This window comes from Echiichthys vipera, assembly GCF_963691815.1.
Source record: "Echiichthys vipera genome assembly, chromosome: 3".
NCBI lineage: Eukaryota > Metazoa > Chordata > Actinopteri > Perciformes > Trachinidae > Echiichthys > Echiichthys vipera.
The window spans coordinates 14,221,265-14,245,376 of record NC_139828.1 but is presented as its reverse complement, the minus strand read 5'-3'; the positions used below and the strand labels follow the sequence as shown (position 1 = coordinate 14,245,376).

At 41.1% G+C, this 24,112-nt stretch overlaps 1 protein-coding gene across 1 annotated transcript in view; it reads right to left on the bottom strand.

Moving 5' to 3' along the window:
- insrb (insulin receptor b) overlaps nucleotides 1-24,112 on the bottom strand; it is an 84,185-nt gene that overhangs the window by 41,892 nt on the left and 18,181 nt on the right. The window contains exon 2 of the mRNA XM_083940495.1: nucleotides 18,549-19,097. Within this exon, the coding sequence (XP_083796621.1) occupies nucleotides 18,549-19,097 (549 nt within the window). The remainder of the gene's footprint in view (nucleotides 1-18,548; nucleotides 19,098-24,112) is intronic.

Sequence of the window (24,112 nt, the reverse complement as noted above, 5' to 3'; positions counted from 1 at the left end):
CATTCACAAGCTATTATAGCTGCAGCATAATGTGGACATTTGAAGCAGAACACAGAGAGGAGCTGGGTCCTCAGCCAGTCTTTAGGGGCCTGACTGAAAAACAAACCCGAGCTGAGGGATTTACACAGTGGGGTGACTGCTGTAGGAGAAGGGTCCAAACACAAAGGAGGACTCCTTGGTATCATGTGGCCTAATGTGTGGATATGCACATACATAATACATGTACACTAGAGTATAGGACAAAGAGTAAGGAACACAACACATACATTGGAGAAAAGGGTGTCAGGGGACTGAAGAGGCCCTACTTATCCTTTGGGGCACAGGTGTTGTCAACAGAGGCCGGCAGGCAGCCTGGGAGTGGGTGGGTGGGTGGCTCACAAAGAGAAAAGCCTTTCACTGAAGCAGCCAGAGGAAAATAGAGGAAAAGACAAACTAGCAGACACTACTTGTGCCTCATGGAAAGCTTTGGATCAGTTGCTGCTTATAAAATAAGAATAAATAACAAATACAGCTTGAATAAAATCACAAACTTTTCTAAATTCACCTCTGCAAATTGCAATAGCTTGATTTTCCAGCTACATTCAAAATCCCCAAAACAATACAACCCAAAATAACCTTTGTTTTACTGTTGGTGTGAAGGAATATCTGAGCAGCAAAAAAAGAAAAAAAATGGGGGGCATGATAGGAATTTTACTCTTGTGATTGCTGTGACTCTGTGAATCTGAATCGTGCACAAATATATGGCCTGTGGCTACCTCAGAGTACCTTTAAAAAGATCTTGGCTAATATGTTAGGGTGGGCGAGAAGGCAGGGTCACAAATGACAACTCATACTTGATCTGTTTGCCTGGTTTAGCAAAGGGCATGTGTGTAACATCATGCACGTAAACGTTATTGACCCGGAGCAGGCGAACACAAAGACGCCCAGAGCTGATTTACACACATCCAGCAAACAATAAAATACAGAGCAAGAATATTATCTCTGGATGCTGCCAAGGCAAACATAATGAAAGCAGCTCAAATAAATAGATGCCGCCTGCAGCTCAGCTGGCTACTGCACGGATGTTATTCTAAGCTGCTGTTTTGCAGATCTGTGAGTGTGAGTGAGAGAAAAGTCATTCATATGTGGTGAGTAAAGAGCAGTTTGTGGAAAAGTAGCATTTAACAGGTGGGTTGCTAAATATCTCTTCGTGAGGATGTGAAACATGCCAATCCTCTCATTGTTTTTAACTCATTGAACAAACAAGCTCGATGAGTTTTTTATGTGCAGCAGAAAAAGGTTCTGTGGCCAACTTGCTTAAACACCACAACCCCACTGTATAACTGATGTGATTCTCTGCCACAGAATATTGGAATAGCAAAGGTAAACAGCCGTGTGCTTGTGTATGTATGTCTTTGTAATAAGATTTTAAAAAGCCGAATGAGGGCTAAATTAAATCAGTGCAGAGGGGAGAGTCTGGGTGGTGAGGGGAAGAGCGTTTAACGGAGAGCAGCAGACAATAAACAGGTATTGGTGATTTATGCCATCAGCAGCCATAGCCAGCTAAGTGTTCACTGAAGGACTCATTGACAGTACATGGAGAGAAAAGATTATGTCTAACAAAGGAGAAGATCAAACTACTGCTTTGTTTTAATTAGATCACATGCATATTCAATCTGTTATTTTCACTCTATTTGGTCTTGGACTTAAATAAAAGAGGGTATTGCCATGAGCTGGTACTACTTAAACTGAACTTTTAAATAGCTACACTTCAGATCAAAATTGGAGAACAAATAATTAATAATCGATTTTGGCAATATTGTTTTTTTATTGTTCAGAATTTGGTAGAATATCCACTGTGGCTATACCACTGCTGTACTAGCATATTTGTTTTTTTAAACCAAGGCACTTCAACAAAAACCTTTATTTTGTGATGAAAACAGAGAGCAAAATTATAGAACAGTAACCCCTGTGTCAGAAGAGAAGATGTCAACACTGTTTTCTTCGGGCTATAGGATTAAAAAATAGGAAGTGTAGAGGCCCTTGCTTTGAATGACTTCAGCACATCTGTGCCCACTAGTTTCTCACACTGCTCTGGTTTGATCTTGGTCCGTTCTTCTTGCAGTCTCTTACACAGTTCGGTAACTGTAGTGGGTTTCTTAGCCATTACTTTGTTGCCAAGGATTTTCCAGAGATTCTCTATGGGGTTTAGATCTGGACTCTGGGCTGGCCATTTCATTGTTTCAATAATCTTAGCTTTAAGGAACTGCCCTGTTCAACACTGAACTAGTGAGCAACTCCAGCTGCAGTGTTGAACCGATTCCACATTGAGAGTCTTTGCCTTTGCATTGTCCTCTCGTGCACTTGTTTTGTGTGGACAACCAGCCTTTTTGAGGAACTTAAATGCTTGAATATTTGTTAGTAGGACGTGTCCTTGTAAAGTTTCAATATTCTCGAAATCACAGACTTGGAACGCCCGACCTCTCTTGCAATGATTGGGAGGGTCATCCCTTTCATCTGGACAACCTGCTGTCGCAGGGTTTCAGTCACCTTTCAGCAGCTTTCCATCTTGCAAAGTAACCAGGAGAGCTGACAGATAAATAGGGTGTGTCCAACAATTAAGTAAATTGTCACCAGGTGCCAGATTTACACCAATAACTGGGAGGGATCTGAAAGTGTTTCTAATTTTGCTCACTGTTTTTTTTTACAAAATAAACATTTTTGTTGAAGTGCCATGCTAGTACAGCAAATTCTGAACAATAAAAAATAACAGTATTTGAGAAGAAATCAAGTATTAATGTTCTCTACTTTTGATCTCCAGTGTAAATAAACATCATGTTCAGTATCAGTCAACTGTTGACAATTTAAATAAAATAATAAATGAAAAAGCTTTGTGGCAACATTAAATTCCTCCAAGTATCGTTTTCTGCATTATATGTTCTGTAAAAAAGGTTTTCATATCGCTGCATATCAGAAAACTGAGCTGCTGCAACCCATAGATGCCAATATGTCTTTGATATTATTGTTATGTACATTTCATTACAAAGCATTTGTATAGCATTCTTTAGAATATACAAAATATAATATAATATAATCAAACGAAAAATGTGGAATTTAAGTTAATTTTCTCTCCACTGTAACAAATACTACGTTAAACAAGTTCTCATTAATAAGAGCACAGCTTTAATCAAACCATTGCCAACAATCACAGCACAAGATCTAACAAACTTGGCCAATAAGTAATTTGGGGGCAATATGGTCATCCAATCTGCTTGCATAGGCGAAGAGTGCCATGCATCACCATGGTTATTTTTTCTGCAGTCCGGAAAAACACTATTGGCATGTTCATCTCTGTCAGTGATACACACGGGACGAAGAGACTGGAGCATCTGTTTCAATCTACACATACACATACTGTCCACGTATAGAGTTATGGAGCGCCAGACAGTCCCTCCTACAGACATACGTCCCGTCAGAAATGGGAGCAGAGTTTGTCATCCAAGCTGCTCTCTGCATCTCTCTCCATCACTGGTATCCAGCCCTCTGAGGGGTCACACACACAAAAGGCAATCATGGACACACACTTACAGCCGAGTGCTGCATTAACAGAGCCATTAAAGACGGGGTGAGTTGTTTAAAAGTGCTGTGCTGGACGGACGTTCAGTTCATTCACACATCGAGCCATTGATTCAGCAAAGTGTTCATCTCTATGATCATATACTCCACAGCCAGGAAAATGACCACTGACATGATCTCAAAAAATGAATTATAATAAGCTTTATAAAGGTTTGGGTTTTACATTGTATGTAGGTGACAAGCAAAGCCATGTGGTGTCTTATGCATCAGAAACCTTAGTTTCCAACTCATCTTCCTATTACAGCGCTTTACACAAAAAGTGTAAAAAGTAAATCTTGAAACAAGAGAAGAATTCACCTCTTATCAGCAGGGATGTCGGGATTAACCAATTTTTGCCATAACCGCGGTTACAAAGAATTGTAGAAGTTATGATATCTATGGATGGATAGATGGATGGATCTATGAATTTTTGCCCCATGAAAACAAATCATGTAAGTCACCTTGTTTGTGTGCAAAAAAAACAACTTAAACTGCAGTGTGGGAGCATTTCATCTACAAAATGACCCGGGAGATGTTGTGGAAGATGGATATCCAAATCGCAAAGGGTCCAAAACATTGAATATGTTCCAACATCTTCAAAATAATCATCCAACCCTTTTTGCTCGAGTCAAGGTAAAAATGAATAACTAGGGAATGTGTTCCAAAGGTGTTATTCTTTCTAGTTGGTGGGGGGGATATGTAGTAGTTACCTGGATGTAACTCCAGTTCTGTACCTGTGGAACCCACTATTTTCAATGTAAAGTAGGCTGATATGTTTCATGTGCAGAACGGGACCAAAAGAATGCTGGTGCGTGCCACACTGCCACACTGAGAGGAAAAGGCAGCTCCAAAATGGTGGTTCGTATACTGGGTTAGTTGGCTTGATACCTGCGGATGAAATGGTGTTGTTGTCGTGTGTCGGCTAATGTCCACTGCTCCTCCCTCGTGATTGATATGAATCACACTGGGTCACATGCTTGCTGTCCACACACCAGAAATACTGTGAGTTGAGTTGATCTCATTAACCTAAATTCTTAGTTGTGCAGGTCAGATGTTGGTACAGTACAATACACACAAGCAAACTAAAAGAGGAAAACCGACAGCACATGACAGCAACATTCCTCATGAAAAAAAAATCCTCATTCCACTCACTCTCTGTCAAGATACAAATCGCACAAGGAGTAGTCATATGATATATGGGTATTCACAATGCACACACACACACAGGTGCAGCACAGTTCCCCGAAACACCAGCAAAACATAGCTGTGAGAGTCATCTGTGTCATGTGTGTTTGAGTGTGTGTGGAGCAGACGACAGAGTGCAGTATGTCTGGTTGACAGGCGGCGAGCAGAGCACCAGAGCAGAGCCTTATTTAGTTGCAACAATGCCATCACAAGGCCCAGAGCAGGAGACACTGGAGAGAGGAGGCAGCAGCCAAGGCATGCTGAATATTAGCTGGGCTGGACGTCATTCTGCCTGGTGATACACACACAAACACATGCGTCGTAAGAGACTAGCTCACTAGCTCATAGTCTATATTAAGGACAAGTTCGGGTGCTACTCAGTGTCATCTTCAATATATGTTAGAAGGCACAATTAATAGAAGCAGCACTTCTGATTTGTGCGAAGCCTCCATAAATGGGTCCCATACGGAGCACTGAAGCTATTATTTCATTAGCTGGCATGTTATGAAATAGGCAGATAAATAAAACACTGTACTGCGCCCTACCATGTGATGAGAAGGTCAGTGTCTCATTGTTACATGCATTTTTATCTTTAAACTTAATCCTTCTTAAATTCATATCTTAAACTTTACAGACTTAAGTGTGTGGGTGTGTAGGATTTTTGATCTTTTCTGTCGTTTCCTGTGTTCTTTACACTCTGTCCAGACCTGGAAATGTCAGTCTACATGCATCACAGGTATCTGTGGCCTGATGTTATAACGTGTGCCGCAGTTACGACTAAAGTGGCTTTCGGTTTAATTAAAGGCATTATTAAGAATTGTGTAAAATAAAAAAAAAGAAAGAAAGAAAGAAGTGAAAACCAAATACCTACCCAAGGAACGAATATCTGACTAGTACAGCCGTAGTATTTATTGCATTTATGTTTCTTATGTGATAGTAAAGTAAAGTATATATGGGGTTTGTGCCGTTGGATGGGTAAAACAAAACATTAGAAGATGTCATTTGAAGACGTCATTTTAAAGACAAAACTATTGGTCAATTAATTAGGAAAGTAACTGGAATGTTAATCAAAAACTAAAATTCTTAGCAGCAGCCCGACTGAGCCACAGTCTCCAAATGACACACCCCTCATTCACACACACAAGAAGACACAAACTCAGCGGTTTGCAATAACACAAGTCTCTGAAGCCAAAACTGTGCAAGAGAGAAAACAGAGAGGTAGAGTTATTGTCACCAACAGTCACAAAATTACAGATGAAAACTGTGCCTTATACAAACTAAAAAAATGAAATTCACAAATTTGCCAACATGTTATAACCAATCACATGGGGAGTAACTCAAGACTTGCACCAATCACAGACACACACATTGCCGGGGCAGCCATCTTTAGTAACAGGAGCCAGGGCTGACAAGTTTGGTCTATCATTTTGAGGCCCAGAAATTCCTGCATGTCTGCATACCACAGTGCAAGGGGAAGGAAGGGGGGAGAGCACAAAGCAAAGGAACAGAGGGCCAGAAAGGAAGAGAAGGAGAAGGGAGGGAGTGCAGAGGGAGGATCTTTCACATAAGGTGGAGCAACAGCGAAGAGAAATGGAGAGAGAAAAAGAGAGAGACCATTTCTTTTCTCTCTTTCATCACACTGTTTCATTGGTGTCTGATGCTTTTTGCAGGCTTTTCAACACATAACTGGACGACTGGACATCCCAACCATGTTGGTTAAATTATTAACTGCATTAAGGGTAGCGAGCAGAGAGGGTGCATGTATACTATGAGCATGACTGCAGTCCTGTCTGTTCTACAATTTTCTACTTCTGTTCAATAAAGATGCTGTACTGCGCGCAAGACAGACGGAGAGAGTGAGAGAGAGAGAGAGAGAGGGAGAGAGAAGCAGCAGCCATTTTTACTGCGGTCTTAACTCTGTCACCACTCTGGTATCATCATGGGATGCATTTAGGCAAAAAGAAAAAGATTATAATATCATTTTACATCTGTCTTGCAAATATATATTGCTGCTCAAGCAATCGGGAGGAAAGTGGAAATGACATAGGCAGCCAAGGGACTTTATAGGCCTTAATGTTTTTACAACATCACTATTATACTACAGGGCCGTTCAGGCATGATCGGGACAGACGAGTGGAGAGGCAGAAACAAACAACTCTACGATGTTTAAAACAGTGTGAGTGAGGCCAGGTGTTCAGATAAAACAACAGAAAGAGAACAAAAAAGATGAATATTCAGCAAAGGAAGTAGCCTTTTGTTTGAAAGGATGATCAAACATGATCTACAGCTTTAGTATTTAGAAGCTACGCTTAAGAGGAAACTTAAAGCTGTCGGTTTTAAAACCTCATGCTGTGACCAGGGTTCATATCTTCATACCCTGTGCGACACACAAAGAAACAGTTGGCAACAAGATTTTTCTGGTTATTTATCTGGACAAGTTACGTTCGCTCATATGTGCATGTGACTCAGGTTTCCGCTTCTGTGTAAAAGATTCTTATCTGTTAGTTTCACAACAGATTCTACAGATTTCTTCTACCAGTTTCTGAGTAATGCCACAAGTCTCAACACAAATGCCACAACAAGTAGTACAAGTTGCAGGTCAGAGGAAAGTACCTGTTTTGCAAATTGGAGCGATGCCAGTCTCTGTACTGAATGATGCCAACAGTGTAGGGGTGACACAGCCACTGAGCCATGCAGCATAACAAAGAGTTTCAGACCAAACTGGCTTCTGTAATAACAAATGCTTAATGACACCATTTCCTTAATAGATGAGATAATAGATTTCTTTGTGAGATATCTTACTGCTGCATCTAATGCCAAAGCTTGCCCCAGGTGGTCCAGCTGTGGGAGACACAAAACTTGGATGCAAGGTTTAAATCTGTTCAAAAGCTGACAGACAGTAGATGGGAAATGAATACTGCTTCGCACAGATTATTCTGATTAATATATGATATGTATTTAGATGTTAGCAGTAAAGCAGGTCAGTAACATTGTGAAGAGGAGGAGGAAGAAGGAACATGAGTTCTCCCTGTGTGTCATTGCTGCTAGGCAAAAATACTATGACACACACCTGTCCATTTGCCTCATTGGCACTTCCTGTCTTTGTGAGTCCTCCTGGAATGTGTGTGTGTGTGTGTGTCCATGTCCTACCCTGTAGTTATGGCCAGCAAATGGCCTGCTGGTTTCTGACCCGTCATCTCCCCCTCATCCTCTACTTGCTGACCTCTGACCTAGGTGGGTCAACTTAGGGTCACATTCTCCCAATAATGCGCCCCTGCATCTGTCTAGCCCACGCCTGAAGCCTAGTGTGACAAGTATCGCCTTAAATAGACAGAGGTTCTCTGGACTGCAACAGCCTGCACAGGAATGGTGGTCAACTTTCAGTGCTCAGGTTACTGAGAATTAAGCTCCTTTCCCAGACACTTAACACATTCTAGGTATGGCCTGACTCCCTGGAGGGTGCTGTGTTTTTTTCGCTAAGAGAAACCTGTTAAATGGTTCAAGGAAAAAAGCCATTTCTTGAAAGCCAAGGACATGACATTAAGTTAAGTGAGCTGAGTCTGGACAGAACTACGTGGAAAGAGTCAGGTTTAGAAGCGACTTCAAGGATGGGGAGGTCATATGAGGATAAAAAGGTTCAATTCAGGAAGTGCAAGTTTAGAGTTGATTTCCAGCGCTGACTTCGGAGAGCTTCCTTTAGTACACGCATGTTTTCGAGATTAAAGTACCAACCGTTTGACTGTTGAAGAGCACGTAGTGAACACGGGGAAATATAAATATATTATTAAAGCATACTAATATTTTCCATGTGTTAGGTGTTAGATAAGCATGAACTCCACAACTGACACGAATACAATCTCAACCTGTGGGAAACTTTGCTTTCCCAAGAATTGATGTAACAACAAAATTCTTGAGAAATTCAAATGTCCAAGGATCCCTCCCAAACCGCCTCAAAGCCACACATGAAATACCAAGTATCTGACAGAGCAGATGCATCACATACTCCAAATACAGTACATACTAGAAGCTGTGATTGCAGACTATGTTAAGCCTCTCACACGTGGTTCTGAAATCATGTATGCGTGAACATACACAGAGTTTCCTTGCTCCACTGAAGCAGCAGCGTTGTTCCCTTTACAGTGAGTTAATGATGTACAGGTAGGGACTGTATGTGCTTTGACTGAGTTACGAAACATCACTCTGTGTTTATAGAGGGACTGTTATAGTAAACACTACAATAAACACTTTTCCTTTTATTATTTCCTTTACTCAAAGTGTGAAAATCTTTATGGTAACTGTCAAACTGTTTATTGTAGGCTTCGGGTTTCATGTGTATGCTGAAACAGGAGCAATGAAACCACAATATAGTGTTCATGTATGACCTTTGTGTGTTTGATGACGTGTCAATGTTACAATATCAACTTTATTATTGGAATATCGTGTGGCAGGTATGGGGAGGGCTTGGTCACCACAAAGGAGGGAGTGAGGGACAGTTTTTATCTGTTTGTTATACATCAGTAATAAAGATAAATGTCTCCATGTAGGGCTAAGGGATATGACGACATAAAAAGCTCGAAAAAGTCATTTTTATCGCAATGCCAAAAAACCAACAGCCAAACTCGTCACGGTAATATTTACAGTCATTTACGTTCTGATCCTTGCATGTAATGTTTTTTTGTACTTTAGTTCTTAATAAAATAAGAAAATGCTCAGTACTTTTTATTTGTCAATTATTTAATTTACACAGGGGTATATAAAATAGACATTACCATGGTCCATTCATTTAGACTGTTTATTGAGTTACCAGAAAACATGCTATATTGTGATATGTATTGTTATCAACAAAGCAGTACATAATAAAAAAGCATGTTAAAGTAACTAATTTAACAAAGAGAAGCAGCCTTTGATCAGAGGAGTCAGATAAGCTGTTTGACATTATGCCCAATAGACAAAAAAACATTTATTGCAGCTTCTGTCGCTCTTACTGTGTTATTGTAATTCAAAATTGTCAAGTGTACCTAAATGTGAGTGCTATGTTTCTGGTTGCCATGATAGGACTGGATCATATTCAAACAATACTAGGACACGAGGCTTCTGTTGATCACATTGTGACTTCACTATCAAGTTTGTAATACATATGTGTGTGTGTAGTGTTGATGTCATCTGATCCGGCTAAATACCTGAAAACAATCCCCTTCCCTCGACCACAGGGAGGGTCGTGTTATTTCCCTCCATCACACACAAACACTCGTCTCAACTGCCTGTATTCTCATTTCTGACAAACTGATTTACAACCTTGGGTTTGCATTTTCTTGAGGCTTGCAAAGTGCTTAATGAAATAAACATTTGCAGCACTGTCGAGCTTGGCATGTATTTTACAGGTCGGAAAGATCTAGAGACTTGTGATCCATTCATCTAACTTTTTCTTTCCTTTCATTATCTCTCACATGTAAATATCTCCGTCCCACCCCACTCTCTTTGCCCGCAAGCCTTCCTCCAGGGCCTAGTTGTACAGCTCGGTAGTAGGAAGTGTTTTGGACAAAGGCAGGAAGTAATGAGGAAGTCCTTTCAGACAGCTCAGGCTGTAACTACCACTTGGCTGCCAACATCCTTTCCTCTGCAGCTCACACATTTCACATCAAACCTCTAGTGCACAGAGGGAATCAAGCCTTTACCCTCATTCTGAGGGTATATCAGCCTCCTTCTCAACATCCCCTTGTCCTGTGTTAATATTAGTAGCATCTATTCCCAGAAATGCAAAAGAAGGCTGTATTAAGAGATAAGAAATGACTCTCTCATTCTTCACACAAAAAAAACACAGTGTGGACACTTGATCCAGCATGTTCGTATCCTCAGAAGCCCCCATCCTCTCCACACTATAGGCTGCTTACATCTATACCTCTATACCAACAGCCAATCCCCTGTTAGAATAGTGGGCAGCAGTGTCAGCGCGCTTCACTTCGCTTCGTGTGTATGTTTGTGCTCCACTTGGCTCTGTGTGTATTTGTTGTGCATGTGTATTTCTGAACAATTGCGTATACCCATGTGCGATTTGTGTGAGTGTGTGTGTGTGTGTGTGTGTGGAGCAGGATGTGGGAGTGCCTGTCCATTGATGAGCTGGAGGAGAGAGGAGAGAGAGTTTTCCAGATCCCCTGGGGCGCTCAGCTAGCATTGCCTGCCTGCTACTGAAAACACTGCACAAATGGAGCGGGTAGAGGGAAACACACACACACACGCATACACACACACGCACACACACACACAAACACATGCATATACGTAACTGGTGCCAGCTTATCAAAGTTAATTTGGATTTGTTAACGAGAATGCAAGCTGCCAGGAAGAAAAATACAAGAGCACAATTACAAACTCTCCCTCTCCATCTGTCTGTTTCTATCCTTTCTTCCCTCTTCTCTTTCCCTCTCTTTTGGTTTTTGTCTCTTCCCATCACTCCTTATCCCTTATAAGATATTCATGGCAATTCAAACACGTGTGTGTGTGTGTGTGTGTGTGTGTGTGTGTGTGTGTGTGTGTGTGTGTGTGTGTGTGTGTGTGTGTGTGTGTGTGTGTGTGTGTGTGTGTGTGTGTGTGTGTCTAAGCCACCACGGAAAAGCTTTAACTATCACAAATGGACAACATCAAAGAGAAGCTTGTCTGTGTCTATAGCAATAAATGAGAGAGAGATGAGAACAAATGTACACGGCTCTTTCTTTCTGTGCATCACTGTCGGGATCACATCACATGAAATTCGCTTTACTCAGGACCTAGAATGGAGAAGGAAATTGGAAACAATTCAAGTACCATCATTCAAGTGTTTGCTCTCCACTGTTTGAATGAACAGAAGGAAGACAGAAGGTTTAATATTTTTACTGAAACATGCTGCAAAATCAGGATTTTTTGAATCACAATTCATGACCATTAATTTATAATATTATCAGGGCAAATTACTGTAATTGATACCTGTGGTCATTACAGTTAGACAATGCTTTTGGCTGTATTAATATAGCCCTAATCCCAACACTGGTGTGAACTGATGTGTGCCAGACTCTCTCAGATCCTCTGTTATGTTAAATGGCACGTTAGACAAATGCCCATACTATACTACCATCTATGTGCTGTGGACAAGTTATTTAGTTAACTGTAAGTCAAGTTCTCACTTCTAGGCATCTACGTTAATTTCAAATATGGGAGAAGACATCAAAGGATAGTGTTTAGAAAAGCATCTGTGTCAAAGTTCAAGTGGCCTCGGGGCTCCAGAATGAGACTATGTGCTTGCCTTTTACGACAACTTTTAGGCACGGTGACACAAATGTGCAAACAGGCCCTTAAGGTATTGTTGTATGTATATTCTTCTCTTCTTTATGTTGATCCCCAGAGGGAAAGAGAATTTCTGTGTTTGTGCCTGTATGACAGGTGATTGGCATTCAGGAAAAACAGCAAACCTGCTCCTCCAGATGGAGACTCATGGGTGGAAAGCAGTGACTCAATATATGTGCAAAGGTTGTTGCTTCTTGCATCAAATTTTCATTTTAATTATTTATCTTTTTAAATTTTTGAAGGTGCACAATGCCGATTCTAACCCTTGTGGCAGTTCTCACTAAATGCATGTAGAGATGTGTCTGTACCATTTTTTCCCTTCCCGGTACTGATTCTGTTATTGGAACTTGCATATCGGCTGATACCGAGTACTGATCTGACACCTGTACTTTATAACTAAAGTCTTGTATACTGTTCACATCGCTGTTTTACTGGTGGGATTTTCCAGCGTAAAATATTGTCAAATTACTGCAATTTTTCCAGCTCTGACTAACGTTAAACTCTCCACTCGCACCAAACATGTTGTTGTTTGCCTGCGAAGCATAAATTAGCGATCATCGCGTGATGCTGAAATGAGCACCACTTTAAGGAAGCCTGACTCGATCCTTTGTTTTTTTTACGTTCTTGTGTTCCCCATGTCACGGAGCACTAAATGGCTAATTAAGAACGGCAGCTTCAGGAAAACTCTTTCATTTACTTTTCACTGGAAAACTGAAGAAACTGAACCAAAGAAAGACAGAAGAGAAGAAGACATCAAGAGGGAATTGAGTGTGGAAACAGCCTGAGCGGAGACACTTCTACACCCCAATTAAGAGGCCGGGCTAGTGTTTGGCTAAGTGTTTTTGTTTGGTAGTGAGCACTAGCCAACAGCACGCTTCAATGAGCGTCTCCATCCTTAATACTATCAGTTCATTTCTCTCTTGGCCGCCTCTAGCTTGGCCACTTGCCACTCTGGAAAAAGTGAGTGTGTGTGCATGGTTTTTGAGTGTGTCTGTGTGTACCTGGGAACCACACTTCAAACTTGTTTGTTTTGCTCTGTTTATTTTTGCTTTGTCCAACCGCTTCTCTGTCCAGTTGCATTTGATAGCATGAGAAATAAAACGCGAATGGAAATGTCACTGATGAACAAGTCCCATTACCAAGGAAACCGTGAATATCAGCTGAGTATAATGTTATGATGAATAGCACATTGATGCTGTTTAATGGCAATATAGATATTGAACCAATTAGGAAATTAGTTTATTTTGTTATATTTAGTTAATTGCTTGGTTGCTGTGAGTTAAATCAGTAGATGGATGCCTGTTAATTAAAAAGCTACAGCCAGGAAACCTTTAGCTTAGCATAAAGACTGAAAGCAGGGGGAAATACGTCGATATAGGTCATCTCATATCTCGATAACAATATACATCAAGATATAGCATGTTTTCTGTTAATTTAATACATAAACAGTTGATATGACATAATCACAAGGTAAAGCCTGTTTTTGTATACTCCTGTGAATTAAATATTTGACAAATCAAAAATGTTGTCACTTTATTATCTTTTATTTTATTAGTGCAAAATGAATAAAATGTGCAAGGATCAGAATGTAAAGCTTTGTCCAAATGACTTAAATATTGCTGTATTTACATATATATGTAAATAATATATTTGTCGTCATTGCGAGCAAATGATACAGAAACATATATGTGACAGACATTTTTATATCATCATATCCCCAAGCTCTAAACTGCACCAAAAACGAAGTGTAAAAACAAGAATTTCTGTTTGTTTTAGAAGTTATGTGCGGGACTATTTCTTGACTGAAGCGACCAATATTTCTCTCAATGTACATGTGAAACCTATCATTTAATAATCCTTTCATAGGATCAACATTTTCTTTTCTTTGCTGTCATAGAGTGCTGTCACAGGTTCATCCCCGCTCAGTACAGCTGTAGCTCCATGGAAGTTAAGCTCCAGGGCCTAAGAATTACATAAAGTACTGAAAACCGTACAATTACAATTTCTCATCACACTCTCTTTCTCTTGTTCAACTGCTTCTGTACTCTGGGTCTCTCTCTCTCTCTCTCTCTCTCTCTCTCTCTCTCTCTCTCTCTGTTTTTACAAAAGTTTGGAAGATAGCGATGTCTTTTAAACGTCCGTATAACATTCAATTCCCACCCCCATTAGAGAAGCCAGGTCAGAGCTGTGCAGTCTGACCTGTGTTCAACTCTGGTCAGGAGGAGGGTCACAAAGCCATGTGGAATGACGCACTTTGACCCATTTAGATCGACCACCAGTGCAGGTTTAACCTGTGACGCTCTGACATGGGTATACGTGTAATGGAGATAGGGCATTTTCCCCTCAGTGTCACTGGGGAGGTGAAGCTCTGACTGTGTGCTTGTGTGTGTTTGTGTGGTCGAGGCGAGCTTGACAACAATCTCAGCAAACAACAAAGCACGTATGCGCAGGCAAAGTGAACTTTGACCTGAAAAGCTTTCTCTCCTCCTGCTTGTGTGCGTGTTTTTGTGTGTGTGAGTTGTGCAAGCACCGTACTGGCTGGTGTGTGTGAAGCTGAACACAGTGTGCCAGGCCTCAGCGACAGTCAAAGCCTTATCTCAACGGGAGATTGACTGTTTGCTCCCATTCCCTCTTTCTCTCATCTGTGAATATTACCCTTACTTCCTTTCTATCTGTAGTTTTATCTCTCTTCACATCTCATTTGTCAATCCAGTCCTCAGTATTGTGTGCTTACTTTCCAACTAGCAACCTGCCTTTCTTTAGTCTACTCTCCATCTTATGTTAATCTCTTCTGTCTCATCTAAGTTTGGCCTTCTGGCTTCCTTTTTATTTATTCGCTATTGTTTTCTGCTAATTTAAACCCAAACCGCTTTAAGAGGTGCCATTGAAAAAACAAACCTACACTCTTACATTTAAAGGCCATTTATTGTGCATAAGAGATAAGAGGTTAACTACTAAATTAATCTCAAAACCCAGCCAATAAACGCAAATACAGCACAGAGGCAGAGAGAGAAAGGAAATGCTTTCCATCGCATTAACCGAACCAGGCCAACCCGCAGCAACATCTTTGATATGAAAGTATGCCAGCACACTTTTTTTTGGTAATTTTACTCATCCTGGATGCATCATGCATAAACATGTGGGTGCAGAGGTTGCATGCCATGTCCTGTCAGTCTCATTTAATGCCATAAACCCCTCTGATCTCAGACATGACAACCTCCCCCTTCTCTTCTTGAAGTCTTCTTTTTATGACCAATCTGGTATTTCAACAACAGTAGCAAACATTTTTTAATCTTGTGATTCTTGACTGAGAAATAATTCTTTTCATTCTTGGTTTTCCATAGGGACCTCCATGTGCAGGGTATGCTGCAGAATGGTACATGTACTGTAGAACTGGTAGGCATTCACTGCTCAAAGACATTTCAACTAAATAAGTCCACAGAAATGTCCACAAAGAAAATAATAAATTGGGATTAAAGGATCCCAGTGTATTGAGACTTTTGGAATATGTGATGGTATGAAACGTCCTGCTCTACAGCACATCACAGCCTGCATAAAGTGGACTATCATCGTTGACCGAAATGCACTCGACTGTTGACTGCAGGAAAAGCAAGCAACCACCAACATTCAATCAGGCAACAAAGCCACAGTGACTTGTGACAGCTTGTAAACGCTGGGAAAATTGCAGCCTGAGTGCACTTCACTAAACCTAATGCTGGACTGACCTCCACATCCGAACAGCTACCTGCACAAATTTGTAAAAACATACAGGAGGCACATACACACAAAATACTGTACATTTGTGCGTCAGATACATGCGCACACACAAAACAGAGAAAATCTCATGGGGCAATAAATGTCAGATCTCATACACTCTCCGGGATGTTTGGATTGCCAACAAGTGCCCTGCAAAGTTAAACATGACATGTCTTGGTTCTCACACACACACAAACGCTCACAGTGGTTTTCCTGCTTGTAAGGAGCATGTGTAAGATCAGAGGAATGCAGGCTCTCCCATGGATCTTTACCTAAGGCAACTGGAACCCTGTAAAAACACAACAAAAACAACCCCACAGTTTCCACTCGCACATAAACTTTAATGCCCCATCTAATGTTCCTCCGCCCTACACACGCACAAGTTTGTATGAGTGAATCTAAGTTTGTAAACTGTGAATTTTCATTCACAGAAGCTCTAATTAAATATCCTACAGTTTCTTTGCACCCCCACCCAGCACGTGTTTCACTGTATATCACTGCATAAGCACACAAGGGAAACAACGTATTTCTTCTTTTTGATGTTCACATCTCACAACCTTTTATCTGACGTGGGGCTGAAACGGGCCTACATAGCAACAAGCTGCATAAAAGTGGTATTAAATTCTTTCACAACTCACTGCTAATATAACCAATACTGTTCCTACTGTTATTGTAAAAGATTTCATAAATATATACTTACATTTGAATATCATTCTAATCTAGAACAGCACTTATTTGAGAAAAGCATTAGAGTTTGGCTGCTGTAGGATAAAAGCATGTCTGTGGAAAGGTGGCACTGACTGCACACACAAATCAAATACACACGCACACTCAAAAGTATTTACAGTAAGTGTACACATATCATCTCTATGTGTAGCCTCACACTCCCCCCGCCAAAGGGGCAGACAACCATTGCATCATGTTCTAGAAATGGCTCCTGCTTTGACACACAGCTTTTGACTAAACTGGAGCCTGTCACGTGAAAAAGAGCGCAGCGTCATACCTGCTCCCCTGGCCTATCCGAAGCAAAGGAGACATGAACGCACATGTACTACAGGTTGAATGCTGCACTGTACACCCACTTCTGTTTATTAGTCAACATTCTTTTTTTTTTTTTTAAATGGTCATGGCGTTTGTCTTTGAAATCAAATCCAGGGCTTGTAGTGAACAAATTTCACATAATTAAACTTATGAATGCTCAACATAGTACTAAAAGAAGTTTTCTAAGGATAATTTCCCACACTGACTGTGGAGGATGGGCCCTTAATATACAGATAGAAAGTGCCGCTACAGTCATTCCCCAGCTCCAATGACGGTGCAGAGAAGCCGAGAGCGCAGATGCAGAAGACACGAAAATGTTTACCAATCTTACATGCAATTTCTCCTCCTCCGTAATGCTACAAGTTGTTGTTTTAACCTTACTATTAAAATAAATTGAATGCTGACACCTTGTCAAAGTCAAAACTCTAAGGCAATGCGTGTGTTTGCGAGACACAAAGAGAACAATTCCCTCTATTGCTTTCCAGACATTGAGACCTGGCAGAAAATCGAGAAGCCAACATTATATGTGGGCTGCAACAGTCGATGTTAGAGTATAAACCTGGCCGAGGTTGTTATGCTTTGAACGCTAGCCTTTCTGTCAGACACAGAAGAGAAAAAACAACATAAGCTATAATCGCCTGCAAAAAATAATAAGCATTCTCTCTGTGCGTCTTACAATAGAAGCTATTCTCTATGTTTGTGGTAGGAGAGGAAAGAGTGACTGACCAGCCGACATACTGACTGCAACAACAAGCAAAGCCAGCTCTTTTCTACTAAAAGGACAGAAAATCTGTACAATTTTCAACAAACAAGTGTACTATACTGTTAATTCCTGTCCATCAACCCTCTCGCTCTAATTCTCTTTCTTTCATTGCATTTTAATTTACCGTAATGCCTACCTTTGAGCTAGCAGTTCCCTGACTCAACAATGCAGTTGAGCCATTTCACACATCAAGCAGATCCCGAGCCTATAATTACAGATCACTTGCCCACAATGCTCCAGTCAATGAGTGCTAATCAGAGGGAGTCCACGACCCCTGGCTGCTGATATTAGGAGCAACCCTCCGCATCATAGTAATCATTACAAAAACCATTCGGAAATGAAAACATCAGTCATCTCAATTGATTTCTGTGCGGAAAAAATCTCCAGTGCATATTTTCATTATGTGTCTCCATGGACCACTTTACAACGAGCAGCGTGATGGATTCTGAAAAGGTGCTATACTATCATGTCTGCACACAACAGCCAGTCAATATGGAGATTTTTCCACTGCTACATACAGTCGGTATCCGGCTGGTTTAAACACCTGACAAGTGACAGCAATCAACTTTCTAATCAAAAATCAATCAAATGAATTTGACAAAGCTGCTTGGGATGTAAACAGGAAGTATAACGATGCCATGGAATCAGTTAGTTATCTGTGGCCTACAACTTGACCCATGTTTTTTTTTTTAAGTGTGCTGAATTAGCTATTAGCTACTAGCTACTATTAGTTACCTTGATACTGAAGAAAACTTAATGTACACTTACATACATCAGCAATAATGATATCCTTACAAAGTCACACTGAATGTTAAAATATAGGAGTGTATGGGGGAAAAAAATAATAAGCTCTCTAACTTGTTAAAGCTCGTTAAAGCACATCTACACTTACTTCTCTGGCAGTGGCTCTGTGACCAGCATCGCCCCCTGAAGTGTCCGTTGATGGTGTTCTGTGGGCAGATGGTCTGACCTTGGGCCGTGCCGGGACACACATCTCCACACTCTCTTTCATTCTTGTTGGCCACGATGAAGTTGTCCTCCACAGAGTCCAGGATCTTGGCCCAGTCCAGGGTGGCCAGATAGCAGAGGTCTGGATTCTTCTCGATCCTCACGGCACCCCGGGTGATATTCATGAGGCTGTAGAGGCCCACCTCCTTCAGCTGCAGCATCTCGTAAAGCACAAGAGCGTAGTTAAAGAAGAGGTTGTTTCCTCGGATCACGGTCAGGTTGGGGAAGAGATCGCTGAGGGCTTCGAGTCCGTAGACCCTGAACAGCAGCACATAGTCGGTCACCACTCGCAGCTTTGGATAGCTGAGACCCCTGAAGTCCTCGGTCTTGGTCTTAAACATGAGCAGAATCTTCAGGTGGCCCTCGATGATGGTGCAGTTCTCCAACGACTGGAGGTTGGTCACATTGTTGCGGATGTCCTTGCTCTGGCAGACTGGAAGGATAAAGAGGGAGGGAGATGTGAGAAGCAATAATAAGCCAGTCGAAGAAGAAAAAAAGACGATTAATCCAAGATTTTTGTTCATGTTTCTTGAGACACCTTTTGAGCTTTGCCTTGTCTATAATTTATTAATTTTAAAATAATACACAAAACCAGGGACATGCCTAGAAAGAACACAGCTCTGCTAAAATACTTTTATATTAGACACCTTGTTTCAGGGCACATCAGCAAATGTGCATTTATATTCAGCTACCATTTTATTTTTCAACACTTCTTTAAATTTAGCCTCGAAATAAATCCCACCTTGACGAAGGTCACTTCATTCCACTTTCTTTAACATATTTTTTTCCATTAATCCATTTATCAATGAAAACAAAGTAAAGCAGCAAATCCACAGAATTGAGAAGCTGGAATTAGGATAGTTTGAAATAGTAAGAATAGGTGGTTATTTTTCTACAGATCGACAAATAAATTAATTCACTTTTTGTTTCAGCATACTTGGTTTACAATCATTGATAAGTGTACATCACACAGTATAAAAAGACATGTCCCTCCTCCACTATGGCTTACAGTAACAGGCCAAACAGGCAAAAGAGTGTCTTCGCTTTGCAACAGCATCACAATAAGCAGATATGAACATCAACCCTTCTTTTTCCCATGTAAGCCATGAAACCACAAGAGATCTGCATTAAGTGGAGCAGAGCCATTCATGAAACAGCCTCACTAAAGTCCCCTCTAAAATCTGACTGGCTGCAAGCACTCTCTTTCCCTCCCTCTCTCTCTCACACAGAGTCGCTCACTTCTCATTGGCTCCAGCATTATTTCTCCAGAGAGGAAATTACTGTATGGCACTGTCTGATCTGAATGAAGCAGACATGAAAGGGTTAACAGAAATGAAGCCTGGAAGCAAAATGCTTATCCATGCTCATTCACACTCTTTAGCTGCTGCACAATGGCCCACATTTGGACGTCTCAGAGTAGAGAATTTGTTAGGAGACAGGAGATGTGCAGGGAGAAGAGGCATGCTGCTGTTGCTCACTACCAATAATAACAATAAGATGCACGATTCCTATGTATTCCTCGGAAGTTAAAAAAGAAAAATATTAAGAGGTAAGTTAGCCTAATGGTTTAGTAAAAAAAACAGCTTTACAAAGAGGACACAAAGAGACAATACTGCTCACACATGATCTGTTGTCAAAGGTGGCACGTTTCACCCCACAAATATGAACTCAAGCAAGTGTCAGCTCATGTGAACAGACTTGCTTTTTAAAGTAGAAGCGATATGATTTACTGCTGCGTATGATGTCTATACAAGGTGTTGAAATGAGAGATACATTTGCATAAATTCTGTGGCGTCGACACATCCATTTACACTTAGTGAACATACTCATCAACTGCACTGGTAGTTAAGAGACATACTATAGTACCAATTTGACTTAACCGTGCATGTACCGTATCAACCATACTGTCAACCATAATGGCCTAAAACAGATGATTATGGTCAAAACCAACATGCAAGAAGATTTGATTTAAATGCAATTTGTTAATGAATTTGTTCAGTCTAGCCTGCTGCTTTTACATCGATAGTACAGAAACACACCTGCTAATCACACTGTCTGTGTCTTACGTGCATTTTAATGGCGTGAACCCCATCTGCTCCCCACCCTTTGCCATGTTCCCCATCAATCCTCCACTACCAATTTGCACAGGCTAAAAGCAACATGCATCTTAAAATAGAAAAAAAAATAATAATTCATTGGAGTGGATTACTTGGTTCCATTGAGTTGTTATTGACCGTCGTCATTTCCCAGGTGTGAGCTACCTATGAACTTCCTGCTCTGTTAATGGTTAGTGAGACAAACGTGTCAACAATTCAGGTACAAACTTTGACCGGCAGCACATCAATGGAGCACTTTTAGTGACCTTTTTAGAATGGATAGGAGCCAATAAAGCCTGTAATCACTTCACTGCCAAATAAAACCATGTTGTTTACTACAACAGCGTGTTGGCAATAGTGGTAAGTTATTCAGGGGTGGACTGTGTCTGAGTGGAAACAGTCTAAGATATCAAATGGTCAGAAGTTAATTTGCTAAGTGCAAGCTGTGCTATTAAAGAACATCTGGACCATATTGAAATTAAAATTATCGATGAAAGGCATCAGTGTTTCACATCATTTTAAGCATGGGTAAATATGTTCTTGATTTTTGTCTGTGAATGTGTCTGATAAAGTAAAATAAATAAAACTGATATTTCTTTATTTAAAAAGATCTTCGCAATTTATTATTCTATCTATCGACACATGATAGCAAGACTGAATGTCAAAATCTAATAGTAGGATATCTAATAAAAGAGTAATAAAACATAGGCAGGTATGTTGATAATAGTTATCTAATTTGACCTCTTTAGTATCTCTTTATTCAGCAAATGAAAACATTTGACACTAAAATATGAAAACTTTTTCTTTCTGCCAATAGATCATGAACACTGGTCCTTTCAGTGGTGTATTCAGTTGTGTCCACATTAGTGTGGACGTGGCCAAAGCCGGCTCAACTTTGCGCACTTCCGCCTGCAGCCAGTGTTGCCAGCCTTGCCAGCAGCCAAAAACAACTCGTAAAATCAGACAATAAATCCATTTCAGCTGTTAAGCATCTCATCAGATAAGGCAGAGTTTGAAACAACAACAGCTACTCATTCACACAAGCTAGCCACTTTGCCCTGGCCGCACCCTCTTTATTAGGCACTGTCAGAAACCAAAACATAAAAACACACTTCTTCCTCCACTATGTGGCAGTTGATGTTATTCCCAGTGATAACAGCAACCTTACACCTCTTAGCCCTTCCTGCCTTATCTCCTGGACACATCAAACAGGCCTACAGGCCACCCACTCGCTGTCAGCCTGCAGCACCAACCGGATACCTATTGTGCAACGCGACAACATAACAAACTACGTTACGCAACACCAACAGGGACAGGGTACAACTCACCTCTGCCCACAATAATCTTCAAGAAAACACCAAGAGGACACAAACACGACCTGTTCACATTAATGTATTTTTCCCACTGCAGGTAAGACATACAGTACATTACTGGGAATGAGGTCACTCTCTTCACACAGCGTACTAACAGGCTAGCACATATGTCACGTCTACTGTTGGAGAAGCTTTATTGACACAAAGAATGTTAGTGGGCCATGAGGGGAAGCAGTGCACGGTGCTGCTTGGAGCTCCCTCCGCAAAATGGAGTCTTGTTTTCGACTGACAGGAGTGAGAGAGGGGGGGAAGGAGTGTGTGTGGGGGGAGGGGGGGTCATCGGGAGTAAAGTAGTGGAGGAAGGGTTGTTATGTAGTCGTGGGTTGGCTGCAAGAGCCACTGTGTCTTTAAAATAATGAGCCATCTCCTCCCTCTCTCCTCCCAGGTTTAGAAGCAGGGGGACACAGGAGAGGCAAAGAGTGCGAATAGGGAGATGGTCGCGGGTCGTGGGCAAAAGAGGAGGAAGAAGAGGTTAAGGGGGGCAGGGAAATGATGGGAGGGGGAGTTAGCGGGGTGAAAGTGTAACCTGAGCTCAGGCAGGAACGCAGGGTGACGTAAGGGACCTACAGGACGGTTGGTGATCACATGCATGAATGGAGGGCCGCTATGGACCACTGTTACATGACAAGCAACACACAGACATACACACAGACTCACAGCGGGCGGGCACGACGACACACAAACGCAACAATAAGCAGTTCACCTACAGCAGAAAATAGTTAAAACTGAGCTTGACTGAATGTTTGAAGGGAGAACATTAGACAAAAAACAGCAAAAAAGAAGAAGATACCTGCTGCACAGTTTTTCACTTAACATTGTCAAATGCTCCGACACAAAGACTATACTGTGAACTTCTTTAATTTCTTAAATTTTGACTTACATAAACAGCCTCACATAAAAATTCATTAAAAATTTTTAAAAAAAACTTGTAGACTCTGAGTGGGTGGGGGTTTGGTGGACAATGACTGTGACCCCTCTAAAGCCCATCCTCCCACTGAGGACCACCCATAAACAGACAGCTTGGTGCTCTCACTGGCTGCACAGGAGCTCTTAATTACAATAACAACCCAATCAGCCGCTAATGAGCCTAGGGATGGGGTTGGGGTGGTGGTGGTGGGGGGGGGGGGGTCCTGTATCGGAGCAGAGAATGGAATAGCAGAGCACAGACTGGAACGTACTGTACCATACTGTGGATCTCTATAGGAGAAATGTGGGCCATCCACCCGCCTTCCCTGTCTGTTTGACACTTAATTTGGCAGCAGGAATGAGAAGAGAGGGAGAAGGAGGAGGAGGAGGAGGAGGAGGAAGGGCAGTATAGAGGGGTGTCAGACAAACAGAAACAGCAGAGGAAAAAGTTTGGTGATAGAGCGAGGTAAATGAGTTTAAGTCCTCAATAGGAGATTGGAGAAAAAAAGTGCATCTTCAGAAATGTCTCTTGATAATAAACGTGTCTAAAAAAGATCCTGTCTAGACATTTATCACTGCGTGCTGCTTGAATAGTTATGAGATCTTTTCACACCTTTGCGCTGTAACTGAATTAATTGCAGAAACTGTTCCAGTGCAGCTTCTGTTATACACACATGCAATGCCTGCATGTTATTTTACAATAGTTATGCTTTGATGTTATTTTAATATAATGTGATTGAAGAACCACTATCAATACACTGGTCCATCGTACATACAAAGACATTAGAGCATAATGCAATTTGCCAGGATTGGCAGGAGCATGACAATACTGGGGAAATGGAGAACATGTGCACTGTAGTCGAAATTATTCAGATGCATAGTTTGCAATATTAAAAATAAAAGTTATATGCTATCAACTTTTTAAAACCTAAATCATTTTATTTCCACTAACAATTTTTTATATATATTTATTTTATTTTTTCACACATTAAAAGTTAGACACCAAACTCTCCATAAGCATTCAGTCTGCTGAAAATGACATTTTGTTGTGAAAGATGCGTGCATGCGAAACC